At 42.1% G+C, this 18,398-nt stretch overlaps 1 protein-coding gene across 5 annotated transcripts in view; it reads right to left on the bottom strand.

Annotated features, from left to right (window-relative positions):
* Positions 1 to 1,145: 1,145 nt before the first annotated feature.
* ptpn12 (protein tyrosine phosphatase non-receptor type 12) overlaps positions 1,146 to 18,398 on the bottom strand; it is a 40,041-nt gene continuing 22,788 nt past the window's right edge. The window contains exons 11-18 of one of the 5 annotated variants that reach the window (XM_058625216.1): positions 17,548 to 17,646; positions 15,032 to 15,117; positions 9,160 to 9,349; positions 7,432 to 8,383; positions 3,252 to 3,323; positions 2,401 to 2,454; positions 1,910 to 1,997; positions 1,146 to 1,297 (exon numbers count right to left, since the gene is read on the bottom strand). In XM_058625216.1, coding sequence (XP_058481199.1) covers positions 1,288 to 1,297; positions 1,910 to 1,997; positions 2,401 to 2,454; positions 3,252 to 3,323; positions 7,432 to 8,383; positions 9,160 to 9,349; positions 15,032 to 15,117; positions 17,548 to 17,646 — 1,551 coding nt within the window. In that variant the 3' untranslated portion in view covers positions 1,146 to 1,287. The remainder of the gene's footprint in view (positions 1,298 to 1,909; positions 1,998 to 2,400; positions 2,455 to 3,251; positions 3,324 to 7,431; positions 8,384 to 9,159; positions 9,350 to 15,031; positions 15,118 to 17,547; positions 17,647 to 18,398) is intronic. The other 4 variants (XM_058625215.1, XM_058625217.1, XM_058625219.1 and 1 more) reach the window with 4 other exon arrangements.

Raw genomic sequence — 18,398 nt, 5'->3', positions numbered from 1 at the left:
CCAAAATTAAGGCTGTTTTCTCTGGGTCGACGGGGCGGGGCAGACTAAGGCAGGCTCATGGTCCCAGCAGTGAGAGCCAGAGTCACGAGGCCAATGATGACTTTGGCCATCGACGATGTGCTTCAAGGTTATTTAACTCTGTCAGGGATGTCTCAACTCACTATTCATATTCAGTCTCTGCTTTGAGCTTCACATCCCGACGCAACAGGAACATCATCATCATCATCATTATGGTCCAGTGCCACCTGAAATACAACGACCAAACCACATCGGCCTCGTTACTCTGATAAACAGGGAGTCAACAGAGAGAGAGAGAGAGAGAGAGAGAGAGAGAGAGAGAGAGAGAGACTAGAGCCGACATCACGGGGAAAGGAAAGAATGAATGTTGCCCTCTAAATCTGTCGGTTTCTATGATGATCCTTAGTCATGTAGCACCAGCACACAGAGAGGGAGAGAGAGAGAGAGAGAGAGAGGGAGAGAACCCTGGCAACCTGCACATACCTAGCAGAAAAAGGTTGCATCATGGGTAACAGATTATCGAGGTTCGCTTTGAAGATTGGTCTTCTTTCGGTAAGAGGGAAGCAGATGCCGGACGCCTTCTGCAAGTTCAGAACCCCCCGCGGCGGCGGATTGAAGACAGTGTCAATAGTTTCTCATTTTGGTTTGAACAGAAAAGTGTCAGCACTTCCGACTTAACGCGGAAGGGTCGCACCTGCCTTCCTCTTGGTTTAGTCTAAGAACGAGCGAATCTTCGTGATGTGTCTACAGCTCAGAGAGAGAGTGAGAGAAAATAACAAGGACTCTCAAGTCACAAAAAAAGAAAGACAAATTATCCTTTTACCATTAACAGGGAAATAACTAGAGTGATCCCAGGTCAGCGTGTACAGAAGTCAAGACCTCTAACATCAGCAAGCTGAGCAGGAAAATACCGGCTTTGTTCGAAAACGGACAAGCCACTTAAACAGCAACTGTTGCACAGTGGCACTGTAAAGGAAGGGCTGAGGAGGAGGAGGAGGGAGGAAGAGGAGGAGCTCAGTCTTGACAAGCTGTTGGCACAGAGTCACACAGAGGGAGCGTCTATGTAACCGTGTGCTGTCTGTCTGTCTGTCTGTCTGTCTGTCTGTGTAGCATCGATCAACTTGGTATTTTTCTTTTTTTTTGGACCAGCCAGGTGAGAGTCGGCAGAGTCCGCCCTCCTGACAGGTGAGGACACTGCCTGCTGGCGGACTGCACCATCATGTCCACTCCAGGGGGGGTTCCCGAGGGCCTTTAGGCTGGATGCAGCGGTTACCGAACCCTGGAAGAAGAGGAGGGAGCTCTTAGCTGGGTTTGAACCATAAAAAGTGGACAGTTTTTTGGACAGGTTTTGTGAAGCGTCTGACTGCTGCTGAAATTCACAGTCTTCACTACCAGCTGTCAATCACAGGGCGTCCACTCGTGTTTTATCTGCATACATACACTGCATCGTCTATTTTCCTATAAATGGGAACAGAATTGACTAAAGTGAGAACATAAACTCCTTAGGAAAACGTTTCCTGGCGTAATAAATCAAGTAGAAGTGGGCACATTTTCCCATAGACTTCCACTCAAACAAAGACTCAGATCTCTATGGTTAGAAGTAGGGCTGAAACAAGTCTTATTGTAAGTCGCTTTGGATAAAAGCATCTGCTAAATGACATGTAATGTAATGTAAAGTCAATAATCAGCAAATGTGATTCTTTATCTATTGCTAGTTATCTGAATCAAACATTTTCTGCACACCCTGCCCAGAGCTAAGGTTCCAGTCACCAAGAGCAGAGCCACAGATCGCAGGAAACTAAAACTTAGTTCCTCTAGAGCAGAGCAGTCACAGAAGAACTCAGAAGTAAAATCACAGATGTCAAGGAGTCTGACAAGAGGAATGACTTACCCACCCAAGTCTGCCTTGCTGTCTGCTGCTGTGGTGCCGGCCGATGCAGGGTCCACCGGTGAGGTCTTCTTAACGCGGTCCGACACGTCTGCGCACAGGGAAACACACACAAACATCGGTCAATGGAGGGGGGAAGCACTGAGTGAATATCAGCGGTGATGCACGACCTAAATCTATAAATGACACGCGTCTATAAACACCGACACTGGGCTACAGTTGTCAGACATTTATTCCCTTTTTTTTGATTGTCCACACACACAAACACTCGCTGAAACTACTGGAGCTCTTAATTGGCAGTGACATCATCGCACAGTCCTTCTGGCAGTGATAAGCATATGCACACAGACTATTTTCCCTCCGTATTCTCTCTCTTCTTTGCTCGGTTGACTGAAGAAACGGCAGATAAACGCCTCCATGAGCGCACGCACCGCTGCGGTACAGATAATCGGGCGGGAGTGAGCAGTTACCAGGACTTCTGTGTGTGTTTGTACCTGTGTGTAAGCCGCTCCACTCAGCCGAGGCCAGCGTTCTCACTTCCTGAGGGTCTGATAGGGAAGTGAGAAAAGGAGGGAGTGAGAGGGAGGCGAGAACACGCATGGACAGAAGGTTTAGACACGCACTCACGCACACACACACACACACACACCTGAATATCAGGGATTATGTCCAATATTGATGCCAATATCATAGCCTTGAATTCTTAGCAGCAAAATCAGATTTATATTCCTCTTTTTTTTTTTACATGTATCAAACAATTTAACCAATAATGTGAAATACCTGCCGTTACACTCGAGCCGTGAGTCAGAAATGATCCAATCTAGTAATATTGGCCGAGTATAGGACCAAATATCCAGTATAGGATCAGCTCATCCCTACCAAGCACACAGTCAGGCACTTCTTTTCAAACTCACTATGCGTCACAGCCTTCTAAAATGCAACCTCTCCTCCACACTGCAGGGGAGACCACCCTTAAGTTCAACTGGGAGCAAGAAGTGATGCATATCTGAGACATAACGAGGCGTCGAACACAAGAGAAACACATGCCGACCCTGCAGCGGGTAAACTGCGCATGCTGCCCTCTGGTGTTGCAACACGGATACAGCCGCACAAAAGCAACACGGCTCACAAAGATCTCCTGAGGTCATTAAAAGTACAAATATGGAAAGATTACATTTGATATCAGGTCTAAACAAAGCAACAACAGCAACACCTTTTTGTTTTTTTAATGTAAATCAAGCTCACAACCACCGGAGGGAGGGAGGGAGGGAAGGGGAGAAACGGTGTCACTGAATCCACAGCATCTGGAAACACACCTGTGAAAGCTTGACCAATGCAAACGCACCTGTGGCCAGTATGAAGGACTCGGGGGTTCTCGCGGGGAGAGGGGGAGGGGAGTCGTCGCTGTCCCAGCAGTCTGGGGTTAAAGGGTTAGAGGTCACATGAGAAGCAATGTTAAAAAACTGGACAAGGAGAGAAGGAGAGAGAGAGAGAGAGAGAGAGACAAGAGAGATGGGCAGATCGATGATGGGGGGGAAGAGAGAGAGAGAGAGATTCTTCCTGAGGACAGCAGGAGCACAGAGAGAACACAAACACAAAACTGTGATTAAAAAAGATGCGATTTACTCCCTTTTCACGATTTATCGTAATGTTGTTGCTTAAGAATCATGAATGAAAGTGTAGAAGCTTTTTTTATTATTATTATTTTAAAAACTGCATGTTTCCCACATTGTCTGGATTGTGTTTCAAGAAAGTGAGAAATAATAACAAATCTTAATGATACATATGATCTTTTAAAAGATATATTAAATAAAGAGACATTAAATGACCAGTTGGTGATGCACATTTTGGATATCAATTTCAAAACACTTAAATTATGAGGCTTCATAAACCACATTTTTTTTAATTATTAAAAGGATGTCAGAGGAAATGTGTGTGTATATGTATATATATATATATATATATATATATATATTTGTGTATGTACACATATATACACATACATATATATATGTACATACACACATACATATATATACACATATATATATATATATATATAAATAAATAAATAAATAGAGCATTATTTGACGTTCCTTATCTCCAAGAGCAATATTGTTCCGTCTTTGTTGTTCTTGTTGTTGTTTTATGTTCATCTCCGCTTAACTATAAACTCAGGTCGACACTTCTTTTGATTTATTCTTAACGCCTCGCAGTAATAATAACCTTCTTTTTGGTTCTCTTTGGAAACCCAGAGTAATATTTACGCTGAGATTTACGCAGCCACTCTGAACATTAGCCTGCCGTTATAAATATTGTGAGCCTCATTTCCTGGAAAGGAAACTCTGATGATTCACGATCAGTCATTCACAATAACTCCACTGCTCCACTTGGCTTAAGCTGAGCTCCTTTAATGGTTTTAACGTGAACAGTTTTGATCAATTCTCTCCCCTTGAACGTCGTTGTTTATGCGTTTATGCAAAAACACGGGTTATTGTGGACTTTGAATGTCTCTTTCATGTTGTTGTCCTTCACATTATTTTAATGTTTCACATATTTTGATAGCAAATTGCTACTTCCATTCTGCCTTTGTTATATAATCGGATAAACACAGAGGAAACTTCAGAGCATGTTGTATGCTGACTTAGAATGTGTCATGACGTGCTTCAACCAGCAGAGGGTGCACTGACTTCACTGTTTCTGGGGACTGTGTGAATATGAAGGTCAAATACAGTGTAAATACCTACAGATATAGAGAATATTTGAACTATGTAAGGTTTGTGTATGTTTGTCATGAATTGAAAAAGAAAAAACATGAATGAATCATTGATAAGTGTCAAAAAAAAAAAAAAAAACAAGCAGCCACCAGCTTTTCCCCCCTTAACCAAACACAAAGCGGCAATGTTCTCAATGCACCTCGTCAACAAGCAACCATTAGATTCTTGCAACCAATTAAAATTAAAAAACAAGCAGCATTAGCTTTTTTCCATCACTGATTACAAAGCCCCACCACAGCCCAAACAAATGATGAGCCAGAGAAGCCAAGCAAACCCACACTCTCTGCATTTGGTTTTAAATACTGGAATTGACTTGAGGAGAGCGTCATGTATGTATGACGCCAGACACTTAAAAGAGCCAGACTTTAAGGTAACTTTTGACTGTGGAAGTTTGTGTTTCTTGGTTTAAATGAGGAATAACAAAACTATGTCAACCTCTTTGTGATTTATCCAAATTATGCTTGAGATAAATTCCTCTTCCATCATTCTTTATGTCAGGGGTCAGCTCTGCTGTTGCTGACCACAACACTGTTTTACTCATCTCAAAAGGTCCAGTGTATAACATTTAAAAGGGTTTAATAGAAGATATTGAATACCACCACTATTTTGATAATCAAGGAATCGGTTTAAAGCTTTTTGTCATGATTATAACAAGATTTCTGATTGTTTCAGCTTCTTAATTGTGAATATTTTCCTTATGTCTTGGAGCCACATGACAAATAAATCTTTAAAAGTGAATCATTTTGGTTTGTGGACCAAATTCCACTTATTGACACATTTTTTTAAAAGTTTTCTGACATTTTATGGACCAAGCGATTACTCGGTTAATCGAGAAAATAATCGACAGATTAATCGATGATGAGAATAAACGTTCGTTGCAGCTCTACTTTACAATAAGCATTGTGGGTTTAGGTTTGTAGAGCAGCCTGCATTAAAAAAAAAAATAGCTTGGGTTTTATGGTTTGAGGTGGAAGCTTACAAGAACATCATCATCTCTGGTACACAAAGGCCACCATAGTTTCCTGATGCACTTAAGAAAGGGAGCGGTGAGCGGTCTCACCATTACATGTCACTAATTATTACACACTGGACCTTTATCACAATCAAATACAGCCATTGTCAGCTGAACTAAAAGGATCCTTAAAGGATCATTGTTGATTTTAAGAGCCCGACACTTCATCGCCACATCACGCCTCCTCATAGCGTCATCCAAATATCTAAAAATGCAGTTATTTCATCCACAGGTTTAAAAACCGTTCCAAAGCCAAGTCCAGTACAGTCCACTTCGCATCAGCTGCGATCACAGCAAGAATCAGATTTCAGAATCACTTGATTTTGAAATCAAAAAAAGGGAAGAGAGGAGGAGGAGGAGGAAGGAGGAGGAAGAGGAAGGAGGCGTTTTTCTTTTTGATCCAGAGAAGCTCAAAACCTCGTCACGGCAACCGTGACAGTGCGGCTACACTGCAGCGTGTGACACTGCTGCTCTGCTCAATCAGGACGTGCACAGGCGTGCGTGTTTCACATGGGACCGACGGCATCATGCAGTGCTGATCCTTCCCACACACACACACACACACACACACACACACACACACTCTCTTCTCACGCAAACAATTCCGCTGAAAACAAAGAGGAAACACAAACAAAACATCTCTCATTCTGTTTGCACATTCACCCACTTGGACAAACAAACACAGTGGAAAAGAGAGACAGAGGCGAGTTGTTGTGACAGATGCTTGCCTGCCTGTGTTTGCAGCAATCCTTGCAGAACCGACCAATTAGTGATACAGTCATGCTTAATATGAGACTCGCTGCAAAGTAGCTCACTCTTTCTCCCGTCTCTGTTGTTGTTGCTGCTGCTTCTTATTCCTTTCTTTTTGATTTCACTCGGCACTGAGAGCAGTGCGGCACGCGCGGTGTGCGAGCGTGTTGACGAGGCGCGGCTTGTCATCAAGCATGTGGTCCGTCTGAACTTCTGCGCCCTCCCCCGACTGACGCAGGAAAATGACTGGACCGTGTGGTTTCCTGGAGCATAACGTAATGCGAGCACGGATAATTGCTTATTATGTTTGTATGTTTCTCCTTAGACGATTACGGAGTTAATTCAACTTATTTTTAGGGTCTTTCTTCCATCTTTTTACGTTTAATCATCTGCTGATACTGAGGGGAGTCTAATAGGGATAAATAGGGGGGAGGACGGAGGTGTCACCAGCTCTCTGGCAAAATGCTGCAACGGTTTATTTAACAAACTGTAACCGAAACGGTAAAAGTATTACTTCTCTACACGGTTTGATAGTTAAGTGCTGACATTTAGATTTCTGTACAAACACTAATGGGTGGTGTTGTTATGAGTCAGCTGTCCACACCTTGGTAACACGGCATGAGCGAGTGAGTGAGTGTGAGTGTGAGTGTGAAAACTTGGTACTTTAGGACCTTATCAGTACTAGTATTTCCCCGTGTGGATCGAAACCTGGTTCTAATGAGACAGAATCTCATTTCTGGAGGAAATAAAGCCTCACTAAAAGGATCTGGTCACTGCGAATAAAAACCCTGGAAAACCCTGCAGCTTATTGTGTAAATGACTGGCACAGTTGATCAGTGATCGCCTCTGATCTGACAAAACAAAAGGACTCCAGAAGTTAATTTAAGTCAAAGTAACTCAAATTAAATCGATTGTATCGGGGAAAGCAGCCAGTTAGCTGAAGCTGTTAGGTGCAGTCATTCAATTAGTGCGGCGGATTGACATACTTGCTGTGGTCGCAGGCGGTGACGGAGAGCTGTGTCCGGCGATCGACATCGGCAACACCTTCCTGACCGGCTGCTGGTCTCCGTGGTAGGGGGACGTAGTAACCATGGCCGTCGCCGTGGATACATTAGTGCGGTAGCCCTCCTTCGCGTCGCTCATCTCACCGTCCCCCTCCTCGTCGGAGTTGTCGGAGTGCAGGGGGTTGGTGAAACTCAGCGCAGTCCTAACGGGGGTGGAGGACGAGGAGGAGGACGAGGAGAGATGGGAGGAGGAAGACGACGAGGGAGCGACACGGTCCGAGGACGAGGAAGAGGAGGAGGTCTTTGGATACTGTTTTTCGGGGCTGCTGCAGAACTGAGCCCACGTCGCGTGGCCCGCCTTCCCCTCCGCTTTCTCCCCTCCCTGCGCCTCCCCCTTGTCGCCGCTCTTCACGGGGAGATGGTTTGGCCGCACGAGGACGCCCCCGTCTGCGTGACTCTCCGCTCCTCCCCCTCCCTCCGTGCCCGAGTCCTCCGACAGCGAGGAGCTCGACGAGAGCAGGGATTGGCCGGAGCGCGCCTTGAAGGCGTGGCTTCTCTGCAGCATGCTCGCACTGTTGGTTGAAGCGCTGCTGGGAGCGCCGGCTCCTCCCATCGAGGAGGAAGTGTCAAAGCTACGCGGCCCTTCCTGCAGCGGCACCTTTTTAATCTCAATGCTGAGCTTCCGCTCGACCCGGGGAGCGCCGGCACATTCAACAACAACCGGGGAGAGGGGGGACGAGGGAGTCTGAGTCTGGTATTGGCCCGATTCTGATTTTGATGACGCTGACGACAGTTTGTTGTTGTAGTTGTCGTTGAGATCCAGATTTGAGACCTGGGTCTGCTGTTGCTGGCGTTGGTCCTTCTGCTCCGAGGGACTGGTCTGATTGTTTGAACTGGGTTCTGACTGGTTTTGCCGTTGGTCCACACCTTTATTCTAAAAGGAAAACAAAAGAGGGAAGAGAAAGTGTATTTAGAGGGCGAGAACTTTTCTGCTGATATTTAGAAATCAGTGCAATCGACGTCCAGTACATGAGAAATCCTCCTTCTGATAAAATATACGAGTTCTCCAGCGAGTACTATAGAACTTCATGGTCACATTTGATCAACTCTAATGTACAAATGTGCATTCTGTGTCAATAAACATGGGCACACCACTCTTTATACAGAAAGTCTTATAGTTAATCTACTGTTGTGTGGCACAACAATGATAGAAAACTATTTCTTGTTTCATATGATGGTCTTATGTGGGTTTTTTTTTGTTGCTTATTTTAAATCATGAAAGGGCCGGAAAATGTCCTGTGACTAAGTGTAAGCCCATTTTTCCCAGAATAACTTTCAATGTCTGGCAGTTACTTATAATTTACTGCATGTTAAAATGGAGTATTAACAATTTAAAATGAAGAAAAACTAAAGTTTTATTTAAAAAAAAAAAAAAACCCACTGTAGTTGTACATGAACACCAGATTGTGTGTGTTAAATTTGAAATTTGAACAGTATAAAACATATTTAATGTAACATTTGTTTGAGTCTTTGTCTCAATGTCCAAAAATAGGCAGAAAAATGGAAACTTATGCACAGGCGTTTTTACAACTCTCACAACAACTCTAAAATGCCATGAGTATAATATGAAACACTACCACAGAAATGCAGATAAGGGACGCACAAACACACTAACGGTACACACGCGACAAATGTAACACGCCGGCTCACCTTCGTCTCGTTCTGCTGCGCCGTGGTCAGGACGTGGATGAGAGGCTTGGGGTGGTAGCGGTCGTTGTCCTGGCGCACGTTGGTGACGGTGGGGAAGGCCGAGGGGGGAGACGGGGTGAGGATGGGAGGCACGGGGTGAGGCTCCGGAGGCTGGAGAATCTCCTCCTTGACGTCGCCTTCTGTCTGGGAACTGGACACAATGGGGGAGAGACGGTGAGCAAAGGTAACACATCAAGGACTTTTGACACATTTGAGCTTTTGATGTCGTATGCTGAGAATTCATAATTCCACCGTGCCGCCAGAGTAACAGAGGTGATGGAATTAAAATACGGAACTCTTATATTTAAATAAAATTGAAATAAAAAGGTTTGAGGAAGCGTTAAAAGAAGTCATGTTTATATTAATCCGTCTCATGATGAAACCATGACGATTAAATCAACTGGTATATTACATTCATTTTATACACGCATTAAAAAAGCTGAGTTTCAGCTCATTCATATTTTTCCGCTATAGATGCAGAATTTGAAATGAGGTCAATGTGACGTCCTTCAAAGTTAATGATCACAGTTATTTGCCCATAATTAGTTTTCTCTGCTAATATAAAATGAAATGAAAAGTGAATCCGAGTCTGAATCAGCATTTCAGTTTATTCCTCCTAGTGTACTCTACATACATTCAATTTTATGTTCCTGAAACTTCAGTGCAAATGTCCCAAATGGGATCAATGTATCTTTTATTTTTGGATTATTTATCAATCATAAAATCAAATAAATCAAATACACTTAAACAGCTGGAAAATGAGCATTTTAGCTACTCTCAAACTTCGAATTATGCACTTTTCCCCCCATTTTGCCTCACACATGAACTACACACGAACGCACTATTGCCCAAAAACTAACTGTTAATTCTTCACACGGCGACAGAGTGTAAAGCACAATCTACACAGTATACACACAGTGGAGGTGGGTGGATTACATACAGGATGTGGAGGCTGTGACAAAGTTCACCGCAAAACAATGGAAACTTATACATTAACATATTTGTTCCACTTCACAGAATACGCATTCACGTTTATACACACACACACACACATATACATATATATATATATATATATATATATATATATATATATATGTATATATATATATATATATATACATATATATATATACACATATATATATACACACATATATATATACATATATATATACACATATATATATATATATACATATATATATATACACATATATATATATATATACACACACACACACGTGTGTGAATATATACAGTATGTACACACACAGAGAGAAAGAGAGAGAGAAAGATAGATGGTGAAAGGATGTGGTGATGTGCTGAATCAAGAGCACATGACTGAAGTAAGAGCCAGAGGAGGACTGACAGCACATGATGCTGCCTCTGTGTGTGTGTGTGTGTGTGTGAAAGAGAATCAAAGAAAGACAGAAAGTCACAAAGAAGTTGCACGACCGAGGCACTGGGGATTTCCTTTACTAGAGCAACTCATTGCACTCGTATGGCATGAATATTGGTTCATATAGACTTTCTCTTCTCCGTTTTTGAGCCTCAACCAAGGCTAATAAATTTCACTTAATGTCAATACACAATACACCTTTTCTTTTCCTTTAAAAAAAAAAAAAAAATCCCGCTCCTGCATTTGCATCATCACCAAAATCGGATCATTTACAGCTTAGGCCCACGGTTCTCAAACTGTGGTACGCTTCCTCCTGTTATTACTTTATATACCAGGGTACGTGATCGGAGTGGAGCTGAGGAATTTGTGAACGCAGCGTGTAGAAAATGAAACAAATAATAAAACAAAAAGAATAATAATTAGAGCCACCTTATCTTAATCTAATTTCACCACACCAGTGTGTGAAGTATATGTGAGGAAGAGGAGAACGAGAGATCAGAGAGATCTGCCTCCTGTAGAAAAGTCAGTCGCCTTTTTACGCCACTGTATTTTTTGTGTGTAGTTTGTTGTGTCTCTTCTGGGACACGTAATTAGGACATTATTTATCCAAGAACTCCGTTTGGTGTTTTCTTTAATGAAAACAATCATCACCTACGGGAATCCACTCCTCTGCATCATCTCCATTCTCCCGAGCAACAAGAAGACATACTTAACAATAATAACGCAGATGACTCCCACGGGTGATGATTGTTTCCATGGGGATGTGAATCACTCAGATACCACAGACACTGATGAAACTTAAATGATTTAAGGGGAAGCTGATGCTGTTACAGTAGCAAACATTATATAATAAGCCACAGCTAAACATATAAGCAGCAGGGTGGGAATATGGAGAGATTATAAGCCAAAGCCAAACACGGATGAACAAATGTTGACGGGAAGGTTAACATTAAATTAATTAAGTCGTAGTAGGTTTTTTTCCATAAACTGGGACTTTCGCTTTCAAGAAATAAGCAAACTTCACTGCACGTGGAACTGATTAATCCAAAAGATGAATTCATCTTTTGGATTTAAACCAACATCGTATTTAAAAATTATTTAACATCCTAATTCAATAACTTCACATATTAGCTGGGATCGTCTCCAGCTCCCCCATCCAACCCAAATATAATTCATTGAACAATAAACAACAGTTTCCATTCACATTCTCTTATTCTTTTTCCATCTCCTTCAAATCAAGAGTTATGAGTTATAAAGTTCAAAGCACAAGAATTCCAGAGATTCACCTGCGGTAAAATAAGAGCAAGTTGTCCTCGTCGTGTCAAACAAACTCACTAATGTTCTCTTTTACAGCAATAAAATGTTTATATTTATTGCTTCTCTGGTTGTGTCCAATATTTCTGAAGTTTGAATCATTAATTTTTCCCCTTAAAGCCATAAAAGGCTTCTGTCTTTAAAAAGGACAAGAATCCGTGACAATTATACAACACTTCAAAGAGCTTCAGACTACAAAAACTAACCATGCGCTTCTGTTCTTTTAGTTTCGCCCTGAAGCATAAAAACACTACAACCATCCCCAGTGTTCTGGCATGCTAGTGACACACTTAAGAGGAAAAACACACACACACACACACACACACAACTTCAACTCCTACACATAAGCAGACATGTGGGCACACAGATGTACAGTATGCCTTCATAGGGGGTTTTAAATTTATGTGATAACAATACCCACACATACAAACACACACAACTGTCCAAGTGTACTTCCACATACAGTATGTGCTCCACAGAGAAGACGCTGCATTTGTGTGTGCTGGTTCACCGTGGGACCAGTCAGCATCTACAGGAGCTGGAAGAACCACACAGATGTGACAACAACTATCTGTACTACTATCTGCCTTCTGGATTATCTTAGATTATCGTGCATCTCTGCCTTTCTCCAAGTAACAACAAAGCTGTTTCAACAAGAGACGCTGAAAGTGAAAAGGCCTCAGTCGAAGAGCTGCATCTCTATGGAGTTAGAGTTGTGTCAATATTTTCAAACAACACTTTTTTAGAAGCAAATGAAATATTGATTTAATCATTCACAAATATTGTATTTTATTGTTTGAAAATACACTTGTTCTTTGCACACCCTGATTTCAGACGTTATCTTAAAAGTAGCCTTTACATTTTTACTCATTTTAACCATTTTCTAATTCGTTTCAGTCTTTTTTGCTTGATATATTAATCTTTTATAATTTCTTCTTACTTATTTCCTATGTTCTAGTGTTTGATCTGGATCAGGAAGGATGAACTTACTTTGAACGTAAAGTCAACTGTAATACTCCTGAAAACAATTTCCTCTTTAGTTAGGAGTCTGACGAATCATACCAGATAGGGTCAGTTGTCATTTTCAGTAAACTGATAAACTACTGTCTACATTAAGCAAAGTTATTGTTTGAAAAAAGATTAAACGAGATTAAGAATCTCAGTTTTCAACATTTGAGATGCCATAGACATCATTTTGGTGTGTAAGATGGACACTCTTTACCGTAAAAGTGGAGATCGTCACTCCTCAGGGTGCGGCTGTGATTAATATATATATGTGTGTGTGTGTGTGTGTGTATGTAAGATAAACATGACTCAGTGTCTGTGACTTGGATGCCAGCCTGATAGGAGCTCACTATCACCGTCCATCTCAAACACACAAAAATCCCCCCTTGAAGTGACCCAGGGGGGAGTGCGGGCAGAAGAATGTAGACAATGTTGATAAAAATAGCTCTCGTCATCACTAGAACAACTCCCAGGCTTAAACCAGGCCTTGACATTGTTCCTTTAGGAAACAGAGGGATGACGGGTAGAAAAGACACACATGCACACACTTTTGACACACGCGGTGAGGTTTTTACGAGTGAGACACCCGCATATTCTTGACCGAGCCTCGGGCTCTGCCCCACTTGTACCAACGCTTCCTATTTTGGCAGCATTTCCGAGCTGAAATGAGTGTGTTTTGTTTAGACTAGAAAATAAACTTTTCAGTCCCCGGATCACTTGCAGCTACATCCCGAAATAGGGACCTCTAAAAATATTTTTGCTTTCCCATCAAACTGGCTGCTACAGTAAACAAAAATAAGGAAACAGAGAGCATGATAACCTAAATGCAGCAAGAGAACGCATCAAGCATCACAGCTGAATTAAACCTTTCTATTCCCAATGGTCAAAAAAAAAAAATGTTTAATGCCATCTTTAAAAAGGTTTTTCATCAGTGGAAATGTGTTTTATTGGCATTTACTTCTGGGTCAAATTACTCTGTTATGTAGACAGTCTGTGGGAACGTGACACCTGGGTGAACGCGCCGACTTCTTCATCGTCTTCTGCATGTGCGCTCATCCTCCAGTGGTTAGCATTAATGTTTGTAGTGATCATTACTTGAGTTAGGGTTAGGGAAAATTACTGCCAAGTAAAAGGCTGATGCAGAGGCTGATGCAGAGGCTGATGCAGAGCGATCCAAGACCAGAGTGAACATCGGTGCTGCCTTTGAGCGGTGAAGACAACTGAAAGCCCACTGGACCGGTAGGTTAACTTTATGTCTGTGATCTTTCGAGAGTATTCTTTTGAAAGTCACCGATGCTGCGCTGTGCTCATGAAGCCGCGGTGAAACCAACACTCTTCGTGAACAAGCATTGTTCTGGAGGCGTAGCTTTGAAAGGGAAGCTTGGACATTTGAATTCAAAATGTAGCCTGCTCTAAAAGTTTTTCCAGGATCTCCAACCCTATCTTTAATTAAAAGGTTGGAAACTTTGTGTGGGGGCCCAAAAAACATCTCCCACGACCCATCTATGGGTCCCCGACCCACTGTTTGGTAATCACTGTTCTGGATAAATCCCTGGGGGAAAGTGAAGATGAACTGGTTGAGAAACAGTGGAGTAAATCCCCTGCTGAGCACGTACTATATAACTATAAGAACTTTAAAAACGAAATGGTAAGGAGGAGAACGAGAGAAAGAGGGATGTAAGATGATGGGCTGAGAAAGGAATGAAAAGAGGGAAAATTTACTAAAGATTTGTAGTTGAAAAGAGTGTTTTTATTCTTTACAGAGAACGAGTGTGTGGACTAGAAATAAAATGCCTTTCAAAGAAAACGTGATTTTCCCTCAAAGAGGAGATGAGACGAAAGAGTCTTTCTTTTACTTCAACTGGATGTGATTAACACTTTTCAGTGTTGCAGTAAACAACAAATTGGTCAATAAATACAGCTGCTCCTCAGGCCACAACAGCCGTTAAAAGCCAAACACGAGTAAAGTGTAGTTAAGTGCAGGCTGAACGGAGACTTTCTGCCACAGTTGCATATGTGTGTGTATATATATATATATATATATATATATATATATATATATATATATATATATAGATATATATATATATCTATATTAAAAACGTGTCTTACCTGCGTATGCGGGGAGGTTTGGGAGGCGGTGTGTCCCATCTTTCATCGTCGGACTGTTGGCTTGCTTTGTCTGGACTACTTTCAACCTGACACACATGCAAGGAGAAGTTTTTATTAACAACTGTATTTTCATAACTTTATATTTAGCATAATTTACTTTTGCTAAATGTAAAATATACATTTTGATACAGCAGGTTAAATGTCAGCATATTCATGATGTCTAACGCCTCCTTTTGTGTGTCCTTCTGTCCTAGATGAGTTTCTACACATGTACTCGACCCCCCCGTGACTCATTAATCTGCCTCTCTAATGAGAGAAGGTCAGAAAAACATTAGTTGTCATAAATTTATGAAAAAGGGGTTCAAATGGGGCTGTGGCACACAGAGTTTAATACAGGGTCAGATTACATCTGGGGCCAGATGTACAGTATATGCAGAACTCTGTGTGTGTGTGTGTTGTGAGCAATAAATCTGGAAAGAATCTTCCTTAAAAACAATTGTGGCTGCGTGTGAGCACAGAAACATGTGTGGGATGTGTGTATGTGTAGGCTTATTGTTCGTGCAGCCACTGAGAGAGCAGCGGTGTGGGTGTTTGAGGTGCTGACAGTGGCTGACTGGACATGAGTCAAACTGAGTCAGTCCAGCTCACTGATACTCGCTTGCAAACCATATGTCTCTGTGTGTGTGTCTGTGTGTGTGTGTGTGTGTGTGTGTGTGTGTGTGTGTACGTACACCTTTTTTTTTTTTTTTTGCGCAAACGGTTATTATTTTGTTGTTTATTTAAAGAAATGTTCCATTGTTTTTTTCTTATTTTCCACTGTCTTCATATTTTATTTTGTTATTTTTTTTCCACGTTTGAAATAAACAAACTAAACAGAATGTCTTGCCGCTTTACAAAATAACATGTTTACAACCAGTTGCAGCCAACTTGTACAAAAGATGTAGTGTAGTTCCTACAGGTGCGTTTTTTTTCTCATGTAAACGGGCTGTAAATGGCCGTATGAGCTCATATGACTTGATGTCTTTCGTGACGGTCCCCCCCCCCCTTTTCCAAACGGATGCTCGTCTATTCTCAGACTGAAAGTGCATTGTGGGAAAGGGGGTGATGTCACCAGAGCTTCCTAAGCAGGAAGTCAGCTGCCGGATTGCTGCTGCCACCACCACACTCTTTCATCGCCGTACTGTGCGTCCCTCCTGCTCTGCCTCTAGGGTTTGTCAAATCCCCCGCAGTGCCTCGCTGATCTTTTATATCTTCTGCCTGAGTTGGGTAGATGTGGCGATGACACTTTAACTACCTGAATAGATTTTTTTGTAACCCCAAGAAAGTTCAAAATATGACATTAATTAGCCGAAGTTTCACCCTCCCACAATTTCCCCCAGTGCAAACGTCAAATACATGAATGATGGAGCACACGACTGGCCAGCTAGTCACTTACTATTTTAACAAGAGGATATAATTGAGTATATATGTATGTGTATTGGTGCATATGTAAACATGGGATGTATATAGAGCTGCAACTCCTGATTATTTTCACAATCGATTAACCTGTCGATCATGTTCTCGATTAATGTAATGGTGTTGTCCAGAAAATGTTTTTCCACGAACCAAAATGATTCAGTGTTTAATGATTGAGCAAAGAAACCAGAAAATGAAAGAAGCTGAAATAATCAGAAATCTTGTTTTAATCGTGAAAAAAGCTTCAAACCGATTCATCAATTATCAAAATAGTAATGGATTAATTGTTGCTTACGCATGTACTCCTTCGTGGGTTATTAAATGTACTGCATAGACGTCTGTATGTTTTTGTGAAACTGAATAATGAATCTGAAAGTGGGCATGTAAATTTAAACTGCCCTTTTCTCTTTGAGAATGGTAAAGACGTTAAAGAAGTAAAAAATAAATTAAGAGAGTTTGTGACCAAACCATTCCCATGTCTGAGCGAGTTAATTCATGAAGCAGACTGTGACCCTTCAGAGTGGAGAGGGAGCACACGGGACTAAAAAAAAAATGATATTTTTGTCATGCAAATTAAAGTTTTAGTTAGGCTGTAACTGTAGTGTAATGGGAGGAAAACACAGGGGCAACTGAGGACGCGCGTGTGTGTGTGTGTGTGTGTGTGTGTGTGTTTGAGGGGAAATGAGGAACAGTGTGGAATAAATCAAAGTAATGTTTTTTCTCCCCTCTGTACACTGTACACACTCCTCTGAGGCTACCCTGTGGATGAGAGATCTCTTTGGCTCAATCTCCACAACTCGTCTTTTTCTCTTTGCAAAGTTTTCTAAAGGCCTCTCCTCCTCCTCCTCCTCCTCCTCCTCCTCCTCCTCCTCCTCCTCCTCCGACCCTCTCCCTCCCCGGTGACTAATTATTTGTGTTTTTCTCCTCACTTGGAGTGTGTTATACAGCGACATCCAGTCTTTCTTTAACACCAGACGCCACGCACAACATGTGTGGGTCCATACGTGCAAGTGTGAGAGAGCGAGAGAGAGTGTGTGTGTGTGTGTGTGTGTGTGTCATACCATGCCATCAAGTATCTGTGTGTTGGTAGGGCTCTCTAGTAGCAGCAGTTGTTTTTCAAAGAGCTGGGCAATTGCTTTGTGCACTAACTCGTACTGTTCCTGTGGAGGACAAGACACATAAGCAAAAACATTCTCAAACATCCATTTACAAGGCTATGAAATACATCCTGTGTGAAAACTCTGATCTCATTGCTTTCCCCCCGGTGAGTGTCCTGCACTTCACTTTTATGAAGATACATTACACTCGCTGGTTTGCCGGAGAAATCTGGTTGGGAGACCCGTGTCAATGTCCATCAGTGTAATTTATAAAGCAGGGCTCCTTTTACCGTCTCGCGGTTAAAACGGTATGCGTTTGTGGGCGGGACGCCATAAATAAGACACAAAGGCTCTGCCCTTTGTACTGTATTTATGAGTAGTGTGCTGTATGTCTGGGCGTTTTGTCAATTTGAAATGTACAGTATGTGCACTTGCAGACACAAATATGAAGAGTTATGCCCACCTGTCCCACTGCAACTAAAACACACGTGTCAAATTATGGCTTTACGATCCCACACCGGTCACAAAAATGGTGAGGAAGTGGGAGAGTCCACTTTCAAAACGGGTGGGCCACAAATAGCATTTGGCGCTTTCCACGACCTGGACTCGGCTCGCCACGGCACAGTTATTTTGCGTTTCCACTAGCAGTAGCGTAGCTGGCACCTGATACTTTTTTTAGTGCCTGCTCTGGCGAGGTTCTACGTGAGCTGAGGCGACACTATGCGTGACGTCAACAGACTGCCGGCCACTGATTGGTCAGAGTGCCGTCACAGGAATCAAGCCGAACAATGCCGGACTGTAGATCAGTTTAAAAG

Source organism: Solea solea, chromosome 3 (genome assembly GCF_958295425.1).
Source record: "Solea solea chromosome 3, fSolSol10.1, whole genome shotgun sequence".
NCBI classification, from domain to species: Eukaryota; Metazoa; Chordata; class Actinopteri; order Pleuronectiformes; family Soleidae; genus Solea; species Solea solea.
The sequence above is the reverse complement of the archived record's forward strand: the minus strand, read 5'-3'. Positions and strand labels throughout refer to the sequence as shown.